Below are 20860 nucleotides of genomic sequence, written 5' to 3' on the forward strand. Positions count from 1 at the left end.
CGGAGATATAAAGATCCACAAGCAGCTCATAATATAAGACATAATAGAAAGACCAACGTTTAATTCAGCCAAAAAGACAAGAGAATGTTTTTGTGAGACTAGCAGTTTGGAGTTCTTCAGCTTCAAACTGAAACTGGTGGTATGAAAAACTTCCTTTTATTTTCCTCTAGCTTATCCATAACCTGAAATAACTATGAAAGAGGGAAAGACAGCTGTAGATAACAAATGCCAGATGAGCAACAGCTCCTCTCTCTCCATCTAGCACAAGAGACAGAGTATTCACTGAGCATTTACATTGAAAATTATCAAGAATATACCAGGGCAGGGTGGCCAGAACTTCAGTAAGTTTGAGAAGACTCCTACAGTATGGAACAAGTGGACAATAAAGGGAGAGAGAATGATCCTCTTTTTCTTACCAGGACCACATTCAGCCATCCTCAACAGCAAAACGGGACCCCTGTATACTGCATACACAGGAGATTTCTTCCGTTGTGTTCCCTTATAATCTGTACTTTAAATTGCTTATTTCTCTTATAGCATACAGCTTTTGATGATAGTGCGTACTTCATGAGTGCTTTAGTGGAAGGACTATTCTTTGAGACTTATTTTCTCAAGACAGCACTTGTTTATAGCTGCACGTGGTGCCAGAGAGCCAAATGCACTGTCTTAACCAGGCACTTACAAAGCTGGATGAGATCTCTCAATTTGCTCAAAAACGTTAGATTGTCTTTTAATCAAAAAAGGTCAAACGTGATAGCAGGGATATGACACAGGCTTTGTGGAGGTCTTGGCAGTACACCTGTAACCTGGGACACTTGCCAGTGAGGACAGCACGCATCCACGTCAGTGCAAGCTGACTCAAACAGCTCTCATATGGCTCGTTTCGTCAGCACGGAGCGTGTGCATAAAAGGCAGATGGATTCATCTGCAGTAACTGCAAGGAGACTGTTAACAAGTACACTGACTGTGCAACGACCCCTCCTGTTGCTGGGGTCTCTCATTCTTCGTTTAGACTTGTCTTGATCACTTCTTGAGAACATAACGGCAGACACGATGTGGGCTGCAGAACCTTCATTACTAATAGTGACGCATAAGGCAGGATGTGCAGGTCTGAAGTCGATTCTGGCAGGCAGCAGATAGAAAAGCTAGCACACGATTTCAGAGTTACTTGGATCAATGGGAACTTTGCCACTGATGTCAGTGGGACGAGCACTTTGCTCCACACCTGACTGTAATCCGAGAACACGTATCCTGCAAAGCCTGGAGCCTCACTGAAAATGGGACCCCACAGAATTCATTGTCTGAAACGAAACTACATAGATTCTTTGTGCCTCTTTCTAGTTATCCGTAAAACAATGATTGAGCGCTAAGCAATACAAGGTGTGCACGAAGATATAATATCTTTTATTAGGCCAACTGATATAGTTGGAGAACAGACAAGCTTTCAGGCTTGTCTGAAATGCTTTGAGATGCGCTGATGAAAGGTGTTGGAACTGTGCAAGGGATCATTAAATTACATTCTTCCTCTCTCTGGAAATCATTTAGTGATATTTCAAAGGAAAGATGCTGTAGAGAAATAACCAACTTCTATTGCAAGTGCTGTCTGGAGCTAAATATCTTCCTTCCTCCCTCTTTATGAACTAATCTATAGAAAAATATGCTTTAAATTAACATGCTAAGAATCATTTTGTGGTATAATGCGTAGTCCTGTGAAACGTTCTGTATTGAAGGTATCTTCCAAGGTCCTTAAGCAGTACACACAAACAAAAGCACTGGATTTTTCTTTGTGGCTTTGGACAAATTGGAAAGTGTCACTGTAAGTAAACCGGGAAGTGTAGAAACTCAGCAAAAACAGAAAGTGAAAAGAGAGGAGTCAAAAACTACTTTATGCTTGTAAACACTGCCTAGCGAGTCCCTAGATTTTCACTGCTGAGTGTGGCTATCATGCCTTTGAAAGCTGTGAACTGGTAGGAGTCCATGAAAGGGTAACAATCAGTCAAATACTTAATCCCCACACCTCTCTGATTTATAAGAAAGGACGGAATGAATTGGGATTACTCAATCTAAATTAGTGCTGAGTGACAGACTAACAGCATAACAGTATCGCAATTGTAAGTGTACCAGGAAATATCAGTGCTCTTATGGAGTCACTGGATGACCTAGATTACCTGGGGCTATGCAGGGACTGTTGGTCTGGTTCCCTTTAAATTCAAGTAATATGGAACAAAGAGGAAGCTCCAGGGCTCTAGTGTCACCTTGGCTTACAATCTCCATTACAGTGTGGTGGACAGGAGCAAGAACAGTCCAGAGTCAGGTACAGTCAGTTGCAGGGCTAAGGGAAAGGCGAGATGGAGAACAACTTCCACTCTCCCCTCATCCAACTTCCAGATTTTCACTCCCCTTACACTTTGTCTGAGAGGCTTAACTGTATGTAAAGCCTACTAGCATCACAATGGTACTTTATTTCAGCAACAAGACACAAATGGTGCCAAGAATAGAGAAAACTAGGAAGAAATTGGGAATAATAATCTCCAAATATGCAAAATCGTGGCAAAGAATAATGAAATAGATGCTCTTAGTGTCCAATAGCAAGCAATTGAGTTCAACTCACAGAATCACAGAATGACCTGGGTTGGAAGGGACCTCAAGGATCATGAAGTTCCAGTCCCCCTGCCTGTCAGGGCCACCAAACTTCCACGTTTACTAGATCAGGTTGCCCAGAGCCCTGTCCAACCTGGCCTTGAACACCTCCAAGGACGGGGCATCCACAGCCTCCCTGGGCAGCCTGTTCCAGGACCTCACCACTCTCATGGTAAAGAACTTCCCCCTAACATCCAACCTAAATCTTCCCTCTTTTAACTTAAAACCATTTCCCCTAGTCCTGCTATTATCAGCCCTTTCAAAGAGTTTACTCCTCTCCTGGGAGTAAGTTCCCTTCAGGTATTGAAAGGCTGCAATGAGGTCACCCCACAGCCTTCTTTTCTCCAGGCTGAACAAGCCCAGCTCCCTCAGCCTGTCTTCATAGGGGAGGTGCTCCAGTTCCCTGATCATCTTCATGAAGAAGATTCAGTTGCAAGGCCTTTTTGTTGTCGCAGTTGTATAAACAGTATGGTAAGTTTGCTGCTTCTTGCAGCAAAGGTGATTTACATTAAGTATAAGACAACTGTCCAGAATTAAGCTGTAATTTGTCCAGAGAAATGCAAGTTAAACTTGCATCACTGGGATGTGTCAAAGAAGACCTAAATATTATCAAAAGTTTTGCAATTTCTGATTGCCTGCTGAAGCGAATAATACAGGTAGAGATTCCTTTGAGAAAGGTTACAATGTACGAACAGCTTTTCCTGCATGCATTCCGATTTCCTCTAGAACATAATGTTGAAGATTTTCTGTTTGTGTGAAGTTCTGAGGGTCATCCCTCTGAAAATATCTGACCATATCTGGAGGGGCCACCTACCTTCTGAAGTGGCCGTTCCCCTCCACTGACCACAGATGCAATCGCAGAGGACTGACTGGCTTAGAGTGGACACCTTCTTACTGAATATGTAAAGCCAGAAGAGACAACTCTCGCCTTTAACAACAACATCGTGTCCTTTTAAATGTATTCTTAGATGTAACAGTCAAATCTCCATTATTCACTCCAACTATAATTACTTTTTTTGCATGTATGAGGTGGGACCTGTAGCACATAATCATGATGTTATTTATTATCCTGCATTAGTAATTTTATCACGTTACAATTGGATACCATATGGTATAATGAAGAATATAAGCATCCCACACAATGTATGAAAAGCTTCCACACAACAATTAATTTAATCTACTCCACTTTTCCGCTACCTCCCTACTGAGACTGTCATTGAACTATATGGTATCTAAGTAAGGAGAATTTCATCTTTAGATCTAAGAGCCAGTCAAAGCTCCTCTGAGTCACAGGTAGACCTACCAGCCAGGAATAAAAGTGACTTTATTTCAGCATGAAATGCTGAGTGTATGCATGAAATGTTAAGGTGCTTGCAATACATGGTATTAACTGCTTCTGTTTCCAAGGTCTATTTACAGTTACTGTATGTACTCAGTTAACCTGTATGAAACTACGTGTTTATGTCATTTTCACTCCATCACAGGACTAAACTAGGCACTTAAAACACTGTATCTACAACACAGCCAAGAGAAGCTGATCATCCTCACTGCTTAGCTGTCAGCTCTCTCCTTTGTGATCTATTTGATTACAGGTCTTGCCTTTAAGATAAGGCATAGGTCTTGAGTAGTTCATTTGCAGGACTACTCCCAGAAGACAGTAAAGCCTAGAATGTCATAACAGGCATCCTTGGATCCCTGTTGTTGTGCAACACTGTCCCCAGGGGTTCAGCAAACCCCCTCCTCCAAACACCCTCACTTGTATCAGAGGGCACGTAATACTACATATCAAGTTATAACACCATCACTCTGGCAGGATGTTGTACAGCCCTCACATATCACACTCGAAGCTGAAAAATCCATTAAAATAATAATTCTGCTGCAGGACCAGGCAGATACCACAAAGTACAAAGATAAGATCCAGTGTACAGGGCTATGTGGTGCAGGCAGAGCAGTCGGCAGCACTACTCTGCAGCTGGGGCCGAGCCAGTGATTCTTTATGAATGTTTTCATTCTTACTTTCATGGAGAAGGACCGTGAGGTGAGACTACAGCCAGAAAAAGCAATTAGCCAGGTCAAGTTACAGAAGGTCATAGTTAAATATATAACAAAACAATCTCTTCACAGGTTATTAAGAAATCTATCCTGATGGCTACGGGGCTTTAAAAAGCAGCACCCAAGATGCCATGTAAAAATTATTAACTATTAAAACCTATTAACAAATTTCTCACCTCATTGGGTTTGTGGCCAGCGTTCCTAATTGTTTCAAAAGGACACTTTTAAAACATGATAGTTAATACAAGAACAACACAAAATGTCTTAACTACATTAAGAGACAGCAGAAGTGTCTGAGCAGCGGTCACTGGTAGCATCGAATCCCTTTAGAGGTGGAGTGATTTTTAATGATCAGAAAATGGCATTTTAGTCTGTCGTGCTTGCATCCAAGTGTGCATGGTTTTAGAGGTCAGTACATTCCCTGCAGTCCGTGGTGCTACGTATGGGGAACAGCCGTGCTGTCCATGCGTGGGATTCAGCTGGCCCAGCGCAGCTATTCCGTAACTGACATAGGCAGTTCACCTCCCTCCATAGCCAATGGAGAGAAACTGGACCTTACAGGACTGCTTCATTTTTTTCCTATATCATATATCTAACAGAGGTTGACTGAAGCGCCACTCAAAAGGCCAGGCTTTCCAATGGTTCTGAAAATAATCTAAGGCAATTAGCTCATGTGCAGAAGTAAATTGCCTTTAGTGTGTCTGACGAAAGGTGGGGAACTTCTTCAGCTACTCCAACTTGATTGTAGTTGCTTTATGTTAGTAGCTACACCGTGCTCTCATATATGCTCACATGCTCTCTTCATGAAGTTTAGCACACCTTTTCCTGGTACGTTTCTAAATCCTACATGCTATTTTGTTAGTAAACCATGGCTGTTTTCACACAAGTAACAGTATCTAAGGTTAGATTATCTGCTTCTTACAGTGATGCAAACCATAAAAGCACCTCTAGGATATTAGTGAAAATCTACTGTTATAAAAATAATGTACATGAACAGAACGATATTCTGACAAAGGATTTGGTCTCCTGAACTTAAACCCTGAAGCTGAATACAGCTCGTTTCTGGGGGTACACTCAGCAGACAGGTCCCCATGTTCAAGATCTCATTTCTGACTCTTGCTAAAGCCCATCGCTTCCTCAGACATGCAGGTTTAAAAGTTTACAAAGTCAAACAATAAACCAGATCAGAGGTGTGGTCTGTGTTATGAGCGACATCTTCTTTCTCGCAGTGTCTTTTAACTCTGATGATTTCACCATCCTAGCTGCCAGTGCCACCACATAAACAGCTGTGCCCGCACAAGTGACAGTGATAAGCAAGTGCTGAGGGGTGGAGATTAGTTCACTCAGTTTTGTTGCCAAGGAAAAGACGCAAAGAATAGCACAGAACAGCTCTCAAAGCTGAAGAGGCTCCTCCAGATGATAATTCAGAGCCAAAGCTTCATGAACATAAGCCTGAATTGCTCTCTGGAGGAGCCTCTCTCACTCCTTCAACTATGCAAGGCATCTGGGGAGACAAGCCTCCTAAATTAGGCATCTAAGTTGTGTGTTTAAAATGCATGCAGTGAACATTCCCTCCAAGAATGCGAATGGGATGCTATAATGATTTAAAATAAGTTTAACCAAAGCTATGATAACAATGTCTGTTCTTTTATGAGATACGGTTCTTTGTGCCGCTGACCCTCTACTGACACAACTGTGTTTCTCATTTATTAAATAAATGAACAGTTAACAAATGCACATCTTGCAAGTACAGCCCAAATTTCAAAGTTAAAAAAAGATTCCCATTTTTTTTCCCTCAAAATATGAAACAGATTAAGTTGTTCACATGGAAACCACAGTATATTCCCTACAATAATCATACTAGAAGACCAGGATGGGAAAACATCATTACTGAAATGATCCCCAACATATCTTATTTAATTTTTTTTGTTCTCCTTAAGCACTTTTTAAAAAGCTCATTAGTAATTTTGGCTAAATTTTCATTAGTAATTACATTTTACCATTTACTACATTGCTCCTATTCACTCAGAACTGCTTATGTATCGCTAAATGGAGGTAAGAAGTTATCAGTGAATGACAAAAGCCGTTTTTCCAGTACAAATGGCCATTGGTTTGCTTACCTTCTGCACTCCTGACCTGTAGATTCCTGATACTTACGTAAATACCACAACATAATTTGTTTCTCAGATGTTCCAAACATAACCACCATCACTGCCATTGATCACAGTATTATTCAAAGGGGTGTTCAAGACAACCCTGAAAAGGATTACTGATACTTTGAAGAACACTCCTTATACGTAGCTATCTTCTGTTCTGGATGAATGTGTTTACAGGAGTGGATTGTTAAAGCCAATTCATCTTCTAATATCTCACGCTGCAGAGCTGGAACTGAAATGCCTAATAAATCGAAGATGCTGGACAAGCCATTAATATGTATTAGCCTGTGCTTTGTTTATTCCACTGGTTTGGACACGTAAGCAGTGTGTAAAAAGCTGTCCAACTGCTCCCATATTTGAAACTGCCACTTCTAAGTTAGAGAAGTATCGACAGGAGAAGGAGAATAATATATACCAGCACGACCTAAATGTATGGCCATGTCTCAGTTAACAGGCTCAACTGAGATAACTGTTTGGTTCAGTAGGTTAGTATCCTATGGTTTTGTAATTGTTTCCCCTTAGCAATCATATACTTCAGTAACAGTTGCCTATGGGTCATGCATAAAACCAGCGCTGTGCACAGAGGTTGATGCTGCAAGCAACAGTATGCACAGAGCAGTCGGCCACTTAAAGATTTCTGACTGGGCAGCCTGTTGCCAAGTGAAATATTCAACATCTAATTTCTGCCTAATTTGCACTCGGCAGAAGCACCAACTGAGCCCATTCCATCTACCATGCCACTTACTAAAAACTAAAAGCAACTCAGTTATCATTAAGGCATCCACCCTTTTGTCAAATGTAGATGAAACTGGTCAAAAACTTTCAGAATTACTGCAGAGGGACAGACTCCAGAAGTGTCATATCTTTAGCACCACAGCCTAAGATCAACACTTTACCACGGAAGAGTTATACTAACAAACAATTTTTGCTTAACTGTGTACCACAGACTTCTTCTTAGTTGTCAGCCCTAGCACACAGATGAAATTCATGGAACTCTGCCACCTTACACCATCTGGTAAGGCACCACAGCGCTGGGATGATGTTTTATTTTCCTATCCCAGTTTTAGGTAACAATTGCTGACACATGACTTCATGGGCCTGGCTTCATTTTCTCTTAGGTTTCCATTGAAGTCTTCCTCTCTGACTACTGTCAGCTACTTTCTTACTCCTTCTCCAAAGGTTAATGCTATAGCAGATGCAAAATCCTTTTGCTTATTAAATATACCAAGAAACACAATGTCCCGGTTTCTGATTTTTTTTTTTTTCATTTCTGTCCAAAGACTAAAAGCAGAATCACCATTTTTTCCAGCTTACTGTGGACTTGCAACAACCCAGTTGAAAGATGTACCTTTTTTCTACCTGCATTTTCTATTCTTCTGACGCTGCCTTGTTCTTCATAATTTCAATCAATTTAGTCGTAACTGTCATGACATCCTTCTCTAGGGCTCTCTAACAACGTAATAGACACATTACATAGCACTCCTCTCAGCTGACTTTATGCATCTACAGGGCAGGCACCTAATTTCATGGTGATTGGCGCTCACTCCTCCTGTAAAACTGGAAAAATTAGATGTACTCACAACACAGTCCAACTCGGTCAACGAGGAAAGTACCTCTCTCTCTCTCTCTCTCTCTCTCTCTACTACAAAGAAAAACTAAAGGAAGTCTAATTTAGATACACAAATCTACAAGAAGGTATCTACATCTGAACAGTTAAATACTGTTCAGTTAAATACAATAACCAGTGGCCAGGCCTACCCTCACTTTCTGGCTGAATGGAGATCTCATTTGAAAAGCAACTGCTTTCCCTTGAACTGCTCTTCATAAACAATCCATGGCATTTGAGATGTACCTTGTGTGAAAGATATTGACTGCATCCTTCTACGTTGCTATTCCATCACAAATTCTGGAGGTTCAGGCTCTGATGGAGCTTCCTAGAAAAGAAATGAGTAGATGTGTCAATGTGATAAATTTCATCCAATAAAAATATCTAGGCAGGAGAAGAATTACTATGTGTGTATGGAAATTAACAGTGTGTATCTATTGCTGTCTTCACTAAGACATGCATAACTTCCCCCAGAAGGTTAATGGCCATGAATATGTAACATCCTCCTTCTTTTCTCAATTGCTTCCCTATTGTTTTTTACCTTCTATTATTACAGCATTTCTCAATGTAACCTATAAGACCTTTGGTAAAGAGTTATGTTTGCATATGAGCATTAAACATTATTACAAAGGCATAATAATTCCAGTAGTCAAGTTAAATATAATAGCAAGGGGAAGAGAAGACAAAAGCAAATGGCAGTTCACAATTCATAGGTATCTCACTCCACACGCTTTCAATCTTTTCCTGCAGAACTTTGCATGTGGGAGAAGATTACCAATGAAGTTCCTTGATACTGTGTGCTAAAAGCCTCTACCAGCCACCTAAGTTAGACACAGTCTATGGAATTTATGTAACAATAACCAAATCAACTTAGAAACCAGTTTTGTTAATCTGATACAGACCCTTACTGTGAATAGCTTTAAACTTACCTGACAGTGTCAGCAATTATTCTACTTTAAGAGACACTTTTGAACCAAAATCAAACATTCACAGCAAAAGAGCTCCATTAATTTCTACCAGCTTCTGACTGAACCGACTAGAATAAATCAGAGAGAGTGGGCATGCAATCAGCTCAGCTGGCAGATTTGCAGATCGCTGCAAAGGGCCATGATAAGTCTCTGGGGTTCAGCTGTGAGTAATGCCCTTCTCCACCACCACAGCTGGAGCCTGTCTAACCACAGCCACTGACACCCGCCAGCATCATCTCTCATCCCAAGCTGCCTTTATCAAGACAATAAAAAGATGTAAGACCTGAGAATATACCAACTGTAAAAGAAATTTCAGTGAAGTGTCACCCTCACACAAAAACTTGCTTCACTCTCCTTGCCTGAGATCAGCAGGCACTGTCAGACAGCAGTTGGTGAAATTAAATACACGCGTGAGTCCCAGCTGCTTTAATACAATGTCCAACCAATTAGCTCAAACTGTGGATTAAAGATCAGTTTGATGCCATATTTTATATTAAAATGTATTAGAAACATTAGTGCTTTCCATTCCAGCAACTGTTGTGGAGGCAAGAATCTTCAGTCAAGAGGCAGAACAGACGGTCAGGGAAGCAATATTTCTTAGATCACCCCAGCCAGAAAAGCTGGAGTTTGTCTGATCACGGCAGCAATAAAAGCTATGAAATATCATACTTGTGGCTACCATTCTTTTATGTTATTAGCAAATTTATGAATTCCCGATGGCTGTTAGTCCTTCTTTTTGCCATTTCTCATATCAAAGACCATGCAGACAAACTCTACTGTGAGAAAGAGGCTGGACAAGATGCCCTCCCAAGCCCCTTTCAGCCTGAATTGCCCTATAACCCTTATATACATTTAATGTCCAGGGCTAGGATTTTGCAAAACATGAAGACAGACACTTCCCAAAACAGACCTTCCGTGTGAGAGGTCCAACAAGAGTGGCAAGGAATTGCTACTGTGCTCAGCAACTACTCTCCTAAGGGAGACAAGTGGGAGCAAGGGTACCCTGTGCCACTAGGAAGCAGAACTACTTGCCTCAACTACTGAAAACACTGAAGGAAAAACACACACACGCAGATGTTATGACTAACTAACCAACTTCTCTCTGTCACAGTTTCCCAGATGAGGGATATGAGCCTCAGACAAAGCAGCTTAATGTGCTGCCTAACGTGATAAGAGGTACAATAAGTCTTGTGAGAATGGATTATTGTGGCACGGAGCTGCGTAATGTCTGCTTTCCCCGAGAAGCATTTAGGGTCTCCAAAGTCCACACAGCATCTACGCTTTTGGGTATGTGAAAGAACAGCAGGAATTGGTTTAATGGACAACAAAGTTTGAAGAAATCTGGGAAAAGGGAAAGCCAGAGCTGCAGCTGTTCCGAATTCATCACAATTTTGGCTCAAGTTCTAAAACACTCAAAAAGGCCTATGAATCTCCACATGATTTTCAGGGAAGATATGTACATCTATGAGTGACACATTAACACATGCTGCATTGTTTAAGTGGTGCTCTGGGCATCCAGCTTCAATCCCTGCTCTTTCACTTGCGCCAGTTTGCATTTCTGAATACCTTACAGCAACATACAACCTCATACTGCTACCTTAAGTTTGCAGTTCACATTCTCCAGACAAATCACATTTGCCATTGGGAGCCATCAGCAGGCTGTTATTAGCAGGATGCTCTCAGCACTGTCACACAGGAGCTGTGGCAGCAGGGAGTGACTGCAGCAGTGCAGCTCAGCTCCGCTGTGGTCTCAGTGTGTTCCTGCCTCCACCTCTGTCCTCCTGGTGTTTGCTGCAGCTCTGCTGGATCACCTCGTTCAGCAGCAGGCCCAGCTGAAAGCCAGCTATTTTCTGGAGGGGCATAACTGGCTGTCAGCTGGATCAGACCGCAGGCGTGCCTCGCCAGATGGCAACAACAGGGTTATTGCTTTGTAAATAACTAGGAAAACCCAGGCAGGATCAGAGAAGAAGGCAGGACTGCCCTTCTGCTGGCAATATGGACACAAGCTGGCCTGCACGGTGAAACTACATCCTCAGAGAGGTGTGCACCTCTGTTCCTGCACAGGAGACCGGGCTGCTTACAGACCCGTGTGATGCACACGTTCACCCTCAGCAGATGATGCCCTGTAAGGCCGTCCACTGCCATCAGGTACTGCTTTGGCCCAAGGAACAGGCAATTCCCCACATCTCCTACGTAGAAGTGACGAAGCCCCACAGCAAAGGCCACATCCCGCCTCCTCCCGTGTGCCTGTCCAGGACAGCGCTGCATTTCCCTTCTCCGAACTGCTCCCACAGCTGACAGGGCAGCAGGCGAGCCCCGCAGGCACACAGGACACACACAGGACACACACAGGACACACACAGGACACACACAGGACACACACAGGACACACACAGGACACACACAGGACACACACAGGACACACACAGGACACACACAGGACACACACAGGACACACACAGGACACACACAGGACACACACAGGACACACACAGGACACACACAGGACACACACAGGACACACCCGCCACCCCCCGCAGGCGCAAAGGGTTTTTCCTTTGTTTTCAGCCGGCCGGAAAGCCGCGCCCCTTCTCACTGCGAGCCCGCGGGCTCTCAGAAGCATAACCCGGCGGCCCAGCCCCGTACTGCCGAGCCCGACCCAGCCCCGGGCCGCCCCTTACAGGCAGGCAGCGAACCGCCGCCCCGCGGGGAGGCCGGGCCCGGGGGCGGGCTCAGGTTTAGCCCCGCCCCTCCCCGCCGCCATGGCAACCGCTCGTCGCCGCCACGCGCGCGCGCCCCTCTCTCCTTCCCCCCCACCCCCCTTTACCCATCGCTCGACCCCCCTCCCGATCCCCACACCCCCCTCCCTCGCTCTGCCGGAGCGCAGAAGGACCGCGTCCCCCTCCCCGCTCCGCCGGCGCCGGGACACGCACCCCGCTCCTCCCAGGTAATGGCGGGGCCGCGGCGGCGGGGCGGCTCCCTCAGGGCGCGGAGGGGCCGCGGGGCGCTGCGGCCCAACAACATCCGGCCCGGCGGCGCTGCCCGTGCCGCTGCGCTGGGGGCGGCCGTGGGCCGGGGGTGGGGGCGGCCTGCCGCGTGGCACGCCGGGAAGTGTAGTCCCGCGGTGCCCGCCGCCCGCTGGCGCCGAGCGGAGGAGCGGCGGGGGGAGACTACAACACCCAGCGCTCCCCTGAGGCGTTGCGGGGGGATCGCTGCCTTGCCCTCGCTCGGGAGAGCGCTGAGGAGGGGGTGGGCGGGCAGGCCCAGCTCCATCGGTCTGAGGGGATGGAGACCGAGCGAGGGGAGGTGAAGAGCGGAGCCGCCAGCGGGAGGGAGCGTGACCCCTGGGGCTGGAGGAGGCTTTGGTGGCGGCGGGAAGGCAGGCGAAGGGCGGGGGGATGAGCCCGGGGGGCGGCTGGGGGCTCGCGGGTCCGCCCGGTGTGTATCGCGCCTGGTCTCCGTGCGTTTGGCTCCTGAACCTCCCCGTTTCTTCTGGTGATGATTTCAGTGATCTCCTTTATCTCCTATTCTTCAGTAGGCCCGGGGACCTACAGTTCCCATTCAACATGATGTGTGAAATACAAGTATTCATTGTTGGCGTGCTGGTATATATATATATATATATATATTTCCCCTCTGGAAATATGAGAAGCATCCCTGCAGTTGTTTTCCTGCATATGTTAATACTGAGCAATACATGGCTCGCACGGTTTCTATCCAGTGGATGTTTGATCATTAATGCCATTGAAGGTTTGAGTTACTGTAGAGGTGTATGAGTTGGAAGGGACCTTTAAATGTCACCTCATCCAACCCCATGCAATGAGCAGGGACACCTACAGCTCCATCAGGTTCTCAGAGCCCCATCCAGCCTGACCTTGAGTGTCTCCAGGGATGGAGCATCTACCACCTCTCTGGGCAACCTGTGCCAGTACCTCACATCTCTTACTATAGAAAACTTTTTCCTTATATCCAGACTAATTTCTTCCTCTTACTGACTGAAACTATTTTCCCTTGTCCTATTGCAGCAGACCTTTATAACAAGTCTGTCATCTTTGTTATAGCCCCCCCTTAGATACTGAAAGGCCACTTTCAGATCTCCCTAGAGCCTTCACCAGGCTGAACAGCCCCAGCTCTCTCAGCCTGTCCTCATAGGGAACTTATTTGTTTGTTTATTTTCACCAACATCAGATGCAGCCTGGGCAGGCTGAGCCCCCTGGATGCTCCCCATGGAGTTTCTGCTTTCAGGTCCATGCTTTTCAGCTGTCACAAAGGAGTGGGTCCTGCCCTCAGCTAATGACAGGCTCAAGGTGGAGAAGTAAATGGAAGGAAGAGAAATAAAACCACATCTGTGGTTTTCTATGTAAATAATTGCAGAAAAAAAGTATTCTTTGGGGGACAGACTGAGAAATCTGAAAAGACTTGATGTCTGCAGCTCTAACAGCAGTATGTATATGCATTCTGAAGAGTATAGACTGTTCTTCAGAAGACTTTAAAAAAGCAGAATTCTAAGTTGGAACATTCATAGTCCTAAAGAGCAAATTCTTAGGAATGCAAAGGGAAATTTGAAAGAAGGGAAAGCATCCAGCCTAGATTCTGACCCTATGAGTCAGGGTTATAAACACGTGTGAGTCCATTAAACCTGCAATTATTCATGGAAAGTTTATCTGGCTTGCAGATCGGCTTCACGAGGAATGTAGCAACAGCAGAACTGAATCTCTGTGTAGCTGGCTTTGTTCTGACAGCGCTTGTGAGTTGCAGTGGTGTGGGAGCATGAATGTGCGGTATTCAGGGCCAGGTGCAGGAGCAGTTTAACTTTACTGATTCAGAGCCTGACCTAATGAACACTTTGAACCCAAGCTGGTTCTGCACAGACCCATCCTGGGAGTCTTTGGTGACATGCTTGCTCTGCCAGAAGAGTTTATGCGTGTCATGTGGAGAGAGACAGAAGAGTTACTGATCTGGGCTGAGTTCTGTTTCCCTGAGCACTGGGCAAGCCCTGCAGTGGCCTTGAAGCACCTGAGCCCTGCATCCTGCTGAAGGAGGGGATCCACCACCTCTAGGCTGGTACCACCTGGGTGCTTAAAGCTGCTGTGGGTTTGGTGTGGCACTAATGCTAGAAGTGCAGGAGACCGTGCTGTAGAGAAGAGATGCTGAAGCCAACTTGAGTCCGGCAGACAGCAAAGAACATGCTAAAACTATAACCTAAAGCACGTGTGCATGAAATTACGCTCCCTCAAGTGCCCAATAGCATTTGTATCCACTGTTCTGATTTCAGTTATCTGGACTAGTTGATGAGCACCTCCTTCTGAAGTAGTGAAGATGTGACTATGTGGATGGGCTCGAAGTTGACACATGAGGTACTCTGGAGGAGAATGCAGTTTGCAGTCAGTTGTAGGAACAGCACAGCAATTTCTGGCACTTCTCTTTCTAGGTAGTTCAGAGGCTTTGCTAAGGGCATTCTGCTGTGCAGGATGCTCACTGTTCAGAGCCAATAGCATTAAAGCACTGACCAACTGCTTAGGGGGTTCTTGTGTATCTGTGCTTCCTATTAACCTGAGATGAATATCTTCGCTTCGTTTGAAGATTTTTTTTCTCTCCACTTGCATTTTAAGTTAGCTCTTGGAAGAATCCACACCAGTTGTTTGAGGCCTTTGTCTCATCTTACCAGTTCCACGCACGTTTTCCCATTATCTCCACATCTAACATTTCAAAAGGGGGTTTCAGTGCAAAGAAGCCCAGCGCCACTTAACAGAAGGCAGATAACCAAACTGCTGAAACTGAGCCACATGCTTACTTATTCATATATATTTTAGCAGAAGTAGTTATGCAGCGAGGTAAGGATTGTTAGTGCCCATCCATGTTTGTGGAGCTGCTGCAGCAAGGTGAAGGAAAGCCCTGTTACTGGGGTTAAAATGCTTTTGTCACACCACCGTAATGCCTGACAATTGTCTGTGGCATCAGTGATCACTTCTGAAAGGGACAGACATGGACACCAGTTGTTCTGCACTCGCATCCACCGTGAAAATGATAATCTAATAAAACTGGCAAGATTTTTCTTCTTAATGATTACGTATTTGAATAACATTCTTAAAAAAATCAGTTGAAATAAATACATCATGCCCGGAAAGAAATGCAGTCTGCCTACTTCAGACAGAAATACACATCTGCAGCCTTCTGGTGGGGATTGCAGGTGATGCAGTAAAAGAATGTTTCTTTCCTCCCTGACGACATTCCAGGTAGTGTTTCAGTTCATGCTTCTACTGTTGTCGTGTTGTTTCATGTCTCTGTTTTGACAAATTTTAACCTCGAAGGGAAAAATGGAAAGTAGGATCCTTAGTTTGTATTAGGTGAAAACATAACTGGGGGGAGAAGAGGATGTTTGTAAGTGGTCAAAGCTGACTTTAGGAGCAGTGTGACCAGAAATGGAGAAGGACAAGTTTAGATTAATCATAAGGGAGAGCTTTGAAGCACAAGAAGAGAGGAATAACTGGCACTTCATTGCTTAGACTGTAGAAACAGAAATAAGTGCAAGTGAACAGCAGATAATCCAAGTGCTTAGACCACCTAAAACTGGAATTCAGCTTTGTACCAGCTTTGTACCTGCTTTGTTCTGTATGAAAAATGTTCTGAGACTGTGTAGTGACTGGGGCCCATCGTGATGCTGTTGTGGGAGGTGCGTAGTTGTGCGCTGGGTTTCAAGAGGGTTCTGCCTTAGACTATGTTTGGTTTTGGGCTACAAGAAAGATGTTGAGGCCCTGGAGTGTCTCCAGAGAAGGGCAGTGAAGCTGTGAGGGGGAAGTGATGGGAAGTGGCTGAGGGAGCTGGGATTGTTCAGTCTGGAGTAGAGGAGGCACAGGGGAGACCTCACTGCTCACTACATCTGCCTGAAGGGAGGTTGTGGTGAGGTGGGGGTTGGCCTCTTCTCCCAGGTAACAGCAGTAGAACAGGGGGGAATGGCCTCAAGTTGCGTTAGGGGAGGTTCAAGTTGGATGTTAAGAAAAATTCAGGAAGAGTGGTGATGCAGTGGCACAGCTGCCCGGGGAAGTGGTGCAATCACCGTCCCTGGAGGTGTTCAAGAAACCTGGAGATGTGGCAATGAGGGACGTGGTCAGTGGCATGGTGTGATGAGTTGATGGTTGGACCTGGTGATCTGAATGGTCTTTTCCAACCTTACGATTCAATGAAAAGCATGGCTCTGTCTCTTGGTGTTAGTCAGATCTCTCATGTTGTTTTTCTGGCTGCACAACATCAGCGCTGTGTGGTTGTTCTGCAGATAATGAGAACCAGAATTAGTAACTAGTCTTCATCTGTGGATGCCCAGGCCTTGCCAGATGTTCCGCTGCCCAGTCAGCAGAACTGCACAGCTGCTATGACGTGAGACCATCTGTCCAGAAATCTCAGGGAGCTGTGGAAAATTCTTGGTCTGCTCGGGTCAGCTTCTGGTCAGAAAAAGGTGCAAGTTGAAGTTAAAACATAGAATCATAGAATCAGAACTTGTGTATTATTGCCCTATCTGTGGGGACTAACAGTGATTAGGAGAGAAGTCTGACTAGCAGGCAGTAAGCAAGGCTTGAGGTGACTACTGAAACTGTGAGAATAAAGAAGAAATGAAGAACATTACACATGCACAATTTAATGTATGTCATTCTGTGCAGGTGTCAAATGCCTGTGGAGAAAATGGGACACAGTTGTGTAATTGATTGTCTCAAAATACATTGGCATGAACGAGAAACAGATTGCAAAGATGCTTTTTGTGTTGGCGTTTGCAAATTTGAGTGTGTAGTAACAAGCAAGAGGAAAAAATCCTGCTGCAGACCCTGCCTGAAGTGAGGACACTGATTGCTCCTGGCAGCACCCAGTGAATGTGGATGCAGACATGGGCCTGCATGCACGCCTCAGCTGGAGATAGGGTGCTGAAGGAGCAGTGCCTGCACTCCCCCTCCTGCCCACCATCCTCACTGGTATATCTCTGACTGTGTAATGTTTTAATACTTAAAAAAAAAAAGACCGTCTTTTGGATCTTGCTCAATTGTGCATTGCTTTGGTTCTGGGAGAAAAATTCTTTCCTGACCCCAGCTAGGGATCATCTCAGCTTATGCTCCGAAGAATGAAGACTAATATCCCCTGTGACCTTTTAGCCATGCTGCTGCAGAGTTTAAACAAGTGGGCTTAAGACCCCGTGTGTGGCAGCTCTACTGACGGAGCGTCTGTAATGTCTCTTCTTGTCAATGATCCGTGAACTGAGGAATCTCAGAGGGTACCTTGATGTACAGTGGAGCTGTTATGGTCTGGTGCAGGAGAGAACCATACAATGCTAGGATGGGAAGCTGGTGCCACAAGGAACATGTAAGTTGTCCTAAATGTACTTGACAACAGTTGTCCCTTGCTATGCATTTACTTAAAGGTATGAGGCTGTGAATGACATAAAATTATTTATGCACTTTCTATTTCTGGCTTCTTTGATGTGTACAATGTATGAACTCCATTATTTGATGCAGAACCGATAACAAAACATGTATAGAATATGGAAAAACCCTCCACCTAGTTCTAGCTGCCTCTTCTCACTGGTGTGTTGCTGTCCAGAAAACAACTGAGGGCAGAAGGCCTTCCCCAGGTTTGAACTAGTCAGTCCGTGCAGTAGGGCCTCAGAGCATTGCCTGGTCATAAGGGGGAGCTCGCTCTTACTTAGGACTGAGGTCAACAGATGCTGTTTCCAACACATCTCATGTAAGTGGATGATGTTACAGTCACCTTCTCATGTCAGTATTACCTGATTAGGTGATAAGTAAAATTGAAATACCCAAATGCAGGAGATTCTGCTAGTCAGACTAGCTCTGGAGGCATCAATAGGCATTTCCCTATTGATAGGATACTGGAGGAGCATGTGTACATGCAGCGATTTCCCTGTGTGCTCCAAGTTACATAGAATCACTAAGTTTGGAAAAGACCACTAAGATCACGAAGTCCAAGCATCAGCCTATCCTCACCATGCCCACTAACAGTGTCCCTCAGTGCCTGTGGGCATGTAGAAGCTCCACAGCGTGATGCATCAGCCATCAAGCTCTTCCTTGTCCTTCTGTGTCACCAGCATCATGCTGGGTGATGGGAAATGGGAGATTATTGTATAGTTTCCCATCACATTTTTAAGCCATGTAAAATTTTCCACCTCTTTTCCAGTTATTACACAGTTCGTGTTCTAGAGCTGGACCTTTCCATCCTGCCCCCTCCCCGCCAAGCTCCAGGAGAGATCAAACCAAATTACAGGTGGTTGCCGCATCCACCTACATTCTGCATCTGCCTTGAGGTTTCCAGCAGCCTGAGACAAGAGGCAGGGAGTGGGGACAAGCAAGCCCTGGTGCCACCACCATCCTCAGGGCAGTGGGAAGGCAACAGATTCTTGCTGGGACATTCAGCAGTAAGGAGGCTATGTGACTGTGGGCTTAGTGACAAGAGCAGAAGGAGTGGGCCTGGTGTGTGGGTCCAAGCTGGGCACTGATGTGTGTCTGCCTTGCGTAGCTATTAACCTTATTTTTGATTTCCAGAGATATCCATCTGGATGAACATTGGGAACCTCATATTCTGAGACAAGGCAAAGGAGTTAAGGCTACTTTTGTATGGCAGGGACTTAGATGTATGGGTTATGCTTTCAAGTCTGTGGTTTAATATTGCCCTCTTAAACGTTTACTGGGAGAAGTTGTATATGGGTTTGCCTTCAACTTGTGCCATGATTTGTTGCTTATGTATGAAAAAGTTAGTAAAAAAGTATTAATCCTAAATTGTTTGAGGGACTAGGGGAAGGTTGTACATTCGTGTCATTTTAAGAAGTCTTAAGTATGGATTGCCAACTCTGCTGTAAATCCCAAAAGGATGTGTTAGATTTAATGCAAAAGTGCAAGTCAGCATCTGGATGCTGATGTACTTCACAAGAATATTTAAACAGAAAGAGGCTCTCAGCTTTGCCTATAGTGGAGCTGTCGTTCAGCAGCGCTGCCATCTCATTAGGGTGAGGGCTCTCAGAATTGCTAAGTGCAGAGTTCCACAGTGCTGGTTGAAGCATTTAGGCACGTATGTAACCCAACAGCATAAAAAGCAATTTACTGCCAGGTGTGATTTGTGATTCACAGGTTGATGGCTGCTAATATATTGTGGTGATCTACAAATTAAAGTTTGGCTGGTTAGATCCTTGAAGTTCAGGGTAGGCAGGGCATTTAATTTTCTTGCATTAATTTAATGGGATTGAGACCAAAGGTAATGAAGAAGTTGTGTAGCCCTTTGTTTGTTTTTAATTTCTATAAATGAGTTGAGATTTATGATCTCAAACCTTAGGCTTGATGCTTCAAGAGCTAAATGCTTGGTAAATTAGAACAAAAAAACGGCACAATTCAGCTTTGAGAGAAGTAAGAAAACTAGAATTTCACAGGCTGAATTACTCTAGGGTGTACAATTAGCTTTGCTGATGATTATATTCTCTTCTAGGTTTCTGAGTGAAGATGAATTTGGCAGAGATCTGCGACAACGCCAAAAAGGGAAGAGACTATGCACTCATTGGGAATTATGACTCTTCTATGGTGTATTACCAGGGTGTCATCCAGCAAATCCAGAGACATTGCCAGTCGATCAGAGATCCAGCAATTAAGGGTAAATGGCAACAGGTATGGTGCAGTAAGGTTGTCTGTATTCTGTTAGTTGGTATTTGAAAAATATACTATACTTCCTCAAGCTTTTATAGTGTAGAGGATGTATATTTCAGCTGAGTTTATAACATTGCCTTCACAATGTTTAGTTGACATTTATGGGGAATTATTTCTTGTGGTGTATTTCAAAGGAATCTTTATATAAATATAATGTATAACATTCTTTTTGCTTTGCTTTCACTCACAATGTTTGGCTAACCATTGCTCTATTCATGTGTGACTGTATACTTGGGAAAAATTGTTTTGCTGAGGACATCCCTTTGCTATTTTATCTCTTGTCCATCTAATATTTAGTAAATTAAGGTGTGAGTAAGTGGGTTAGCATCAGTGGAATGGCTGAGTAGCAGGTAGGTATGTACACTACAACATGCAAATGGAATGCTCTCAGTCCGGATCATGTATAACATACGTGTGTGTATGTGTATATATGTACGCACACATATATATTTCACTGTAGAAAATGTTCTCTATCTAAAAAACAAAACAACCAACCAACAGGATAAAAATGTAGAAGTGTATTCCAGAAAAGTAATCGTATTGTATAAATAATGTTTTGAAAGAGCACAATTTTTATGATGGATATAATTTTGCAGTAGCTGAAGAGACCATTTCAAGGAGTGTATTTCTAAATAGCAGTGTTTAACTAATGCTATGTTAAAACAAAAAGCAAATTTTTTTCTTTATTGCAGCAGGTGCTTTGGTCATGATGTTGTGCTTGAAATGTCTGTTACTTGCAGGATTTTC

General features: G+C 44.3%; 1 protein-coding gene and 1 long non-coding RNA gene across 6 annotated transcripts in view; one reads left to right on the forward strand and one right to left on the reverse strand.

Annotated features, from left to right (window-relative positions):
• The window catches only part of LOC140247081 (uncharacterized), a 53498-nt gene extending 41021 nt beyond the window's left edge, over positions 1-12477 (reverse strand). For all 4 annotated transcript variants that reach the window (XR_011902593.1, XR_011902592.1, XR_011902591.1 and 1 more), the window contains exons 1-2: positions 12356-12477; positions 8701-8782 (exon numbers count right to left, since the gene is read on the reverse strand). This is a non-coding gene — a long non-coding RNA (uncharacterized lncRNA). The remainder of the gene's footprint in view (positions 1-8700; positions 8783-12355) is intronic.
• The window catches only part of KATNAL1 (katanin catalytic subunit A1 like 1), a 40398-nt gene continuing 31719 nt past the window's right edge, over positions 12182-20860 (forward strand). Inside the window, exons 1-2 of one of the 2 annotated variants that reach the window (XM_072326384.1) lie at positions 12182-12369; positions 19899-20074. In XM_072326384.1, the coding sequence (XP_072182485.1) occupies positions 19913-20074 (162 nt within the window). In that variant the 5' untranslated portion in view covers positions 12182-12369; positions 19899-19912. The remainder of the gene's footprint in view (positions 12370-19898; positions 20075-20860) is intronic. The other variant, XR_011902590.1, reaches the window with a different exon arrangement.

The sequence above is a fragment of the Excalfactoria chinensis genome, chromosome 1 (assembly GCF_039878825.1).
Source record: "Excalfactoria chinensis isolate bCotChi1 chromosome 1, bCotChi1.hap2, whole genome shotgun sequence".
Lineage (NCBI taxonomy): Eukaryota > Metazoa > Chordata > Aves > Galliformes > Phasianidae > Excalfactoria > Excalfactoria chinensis.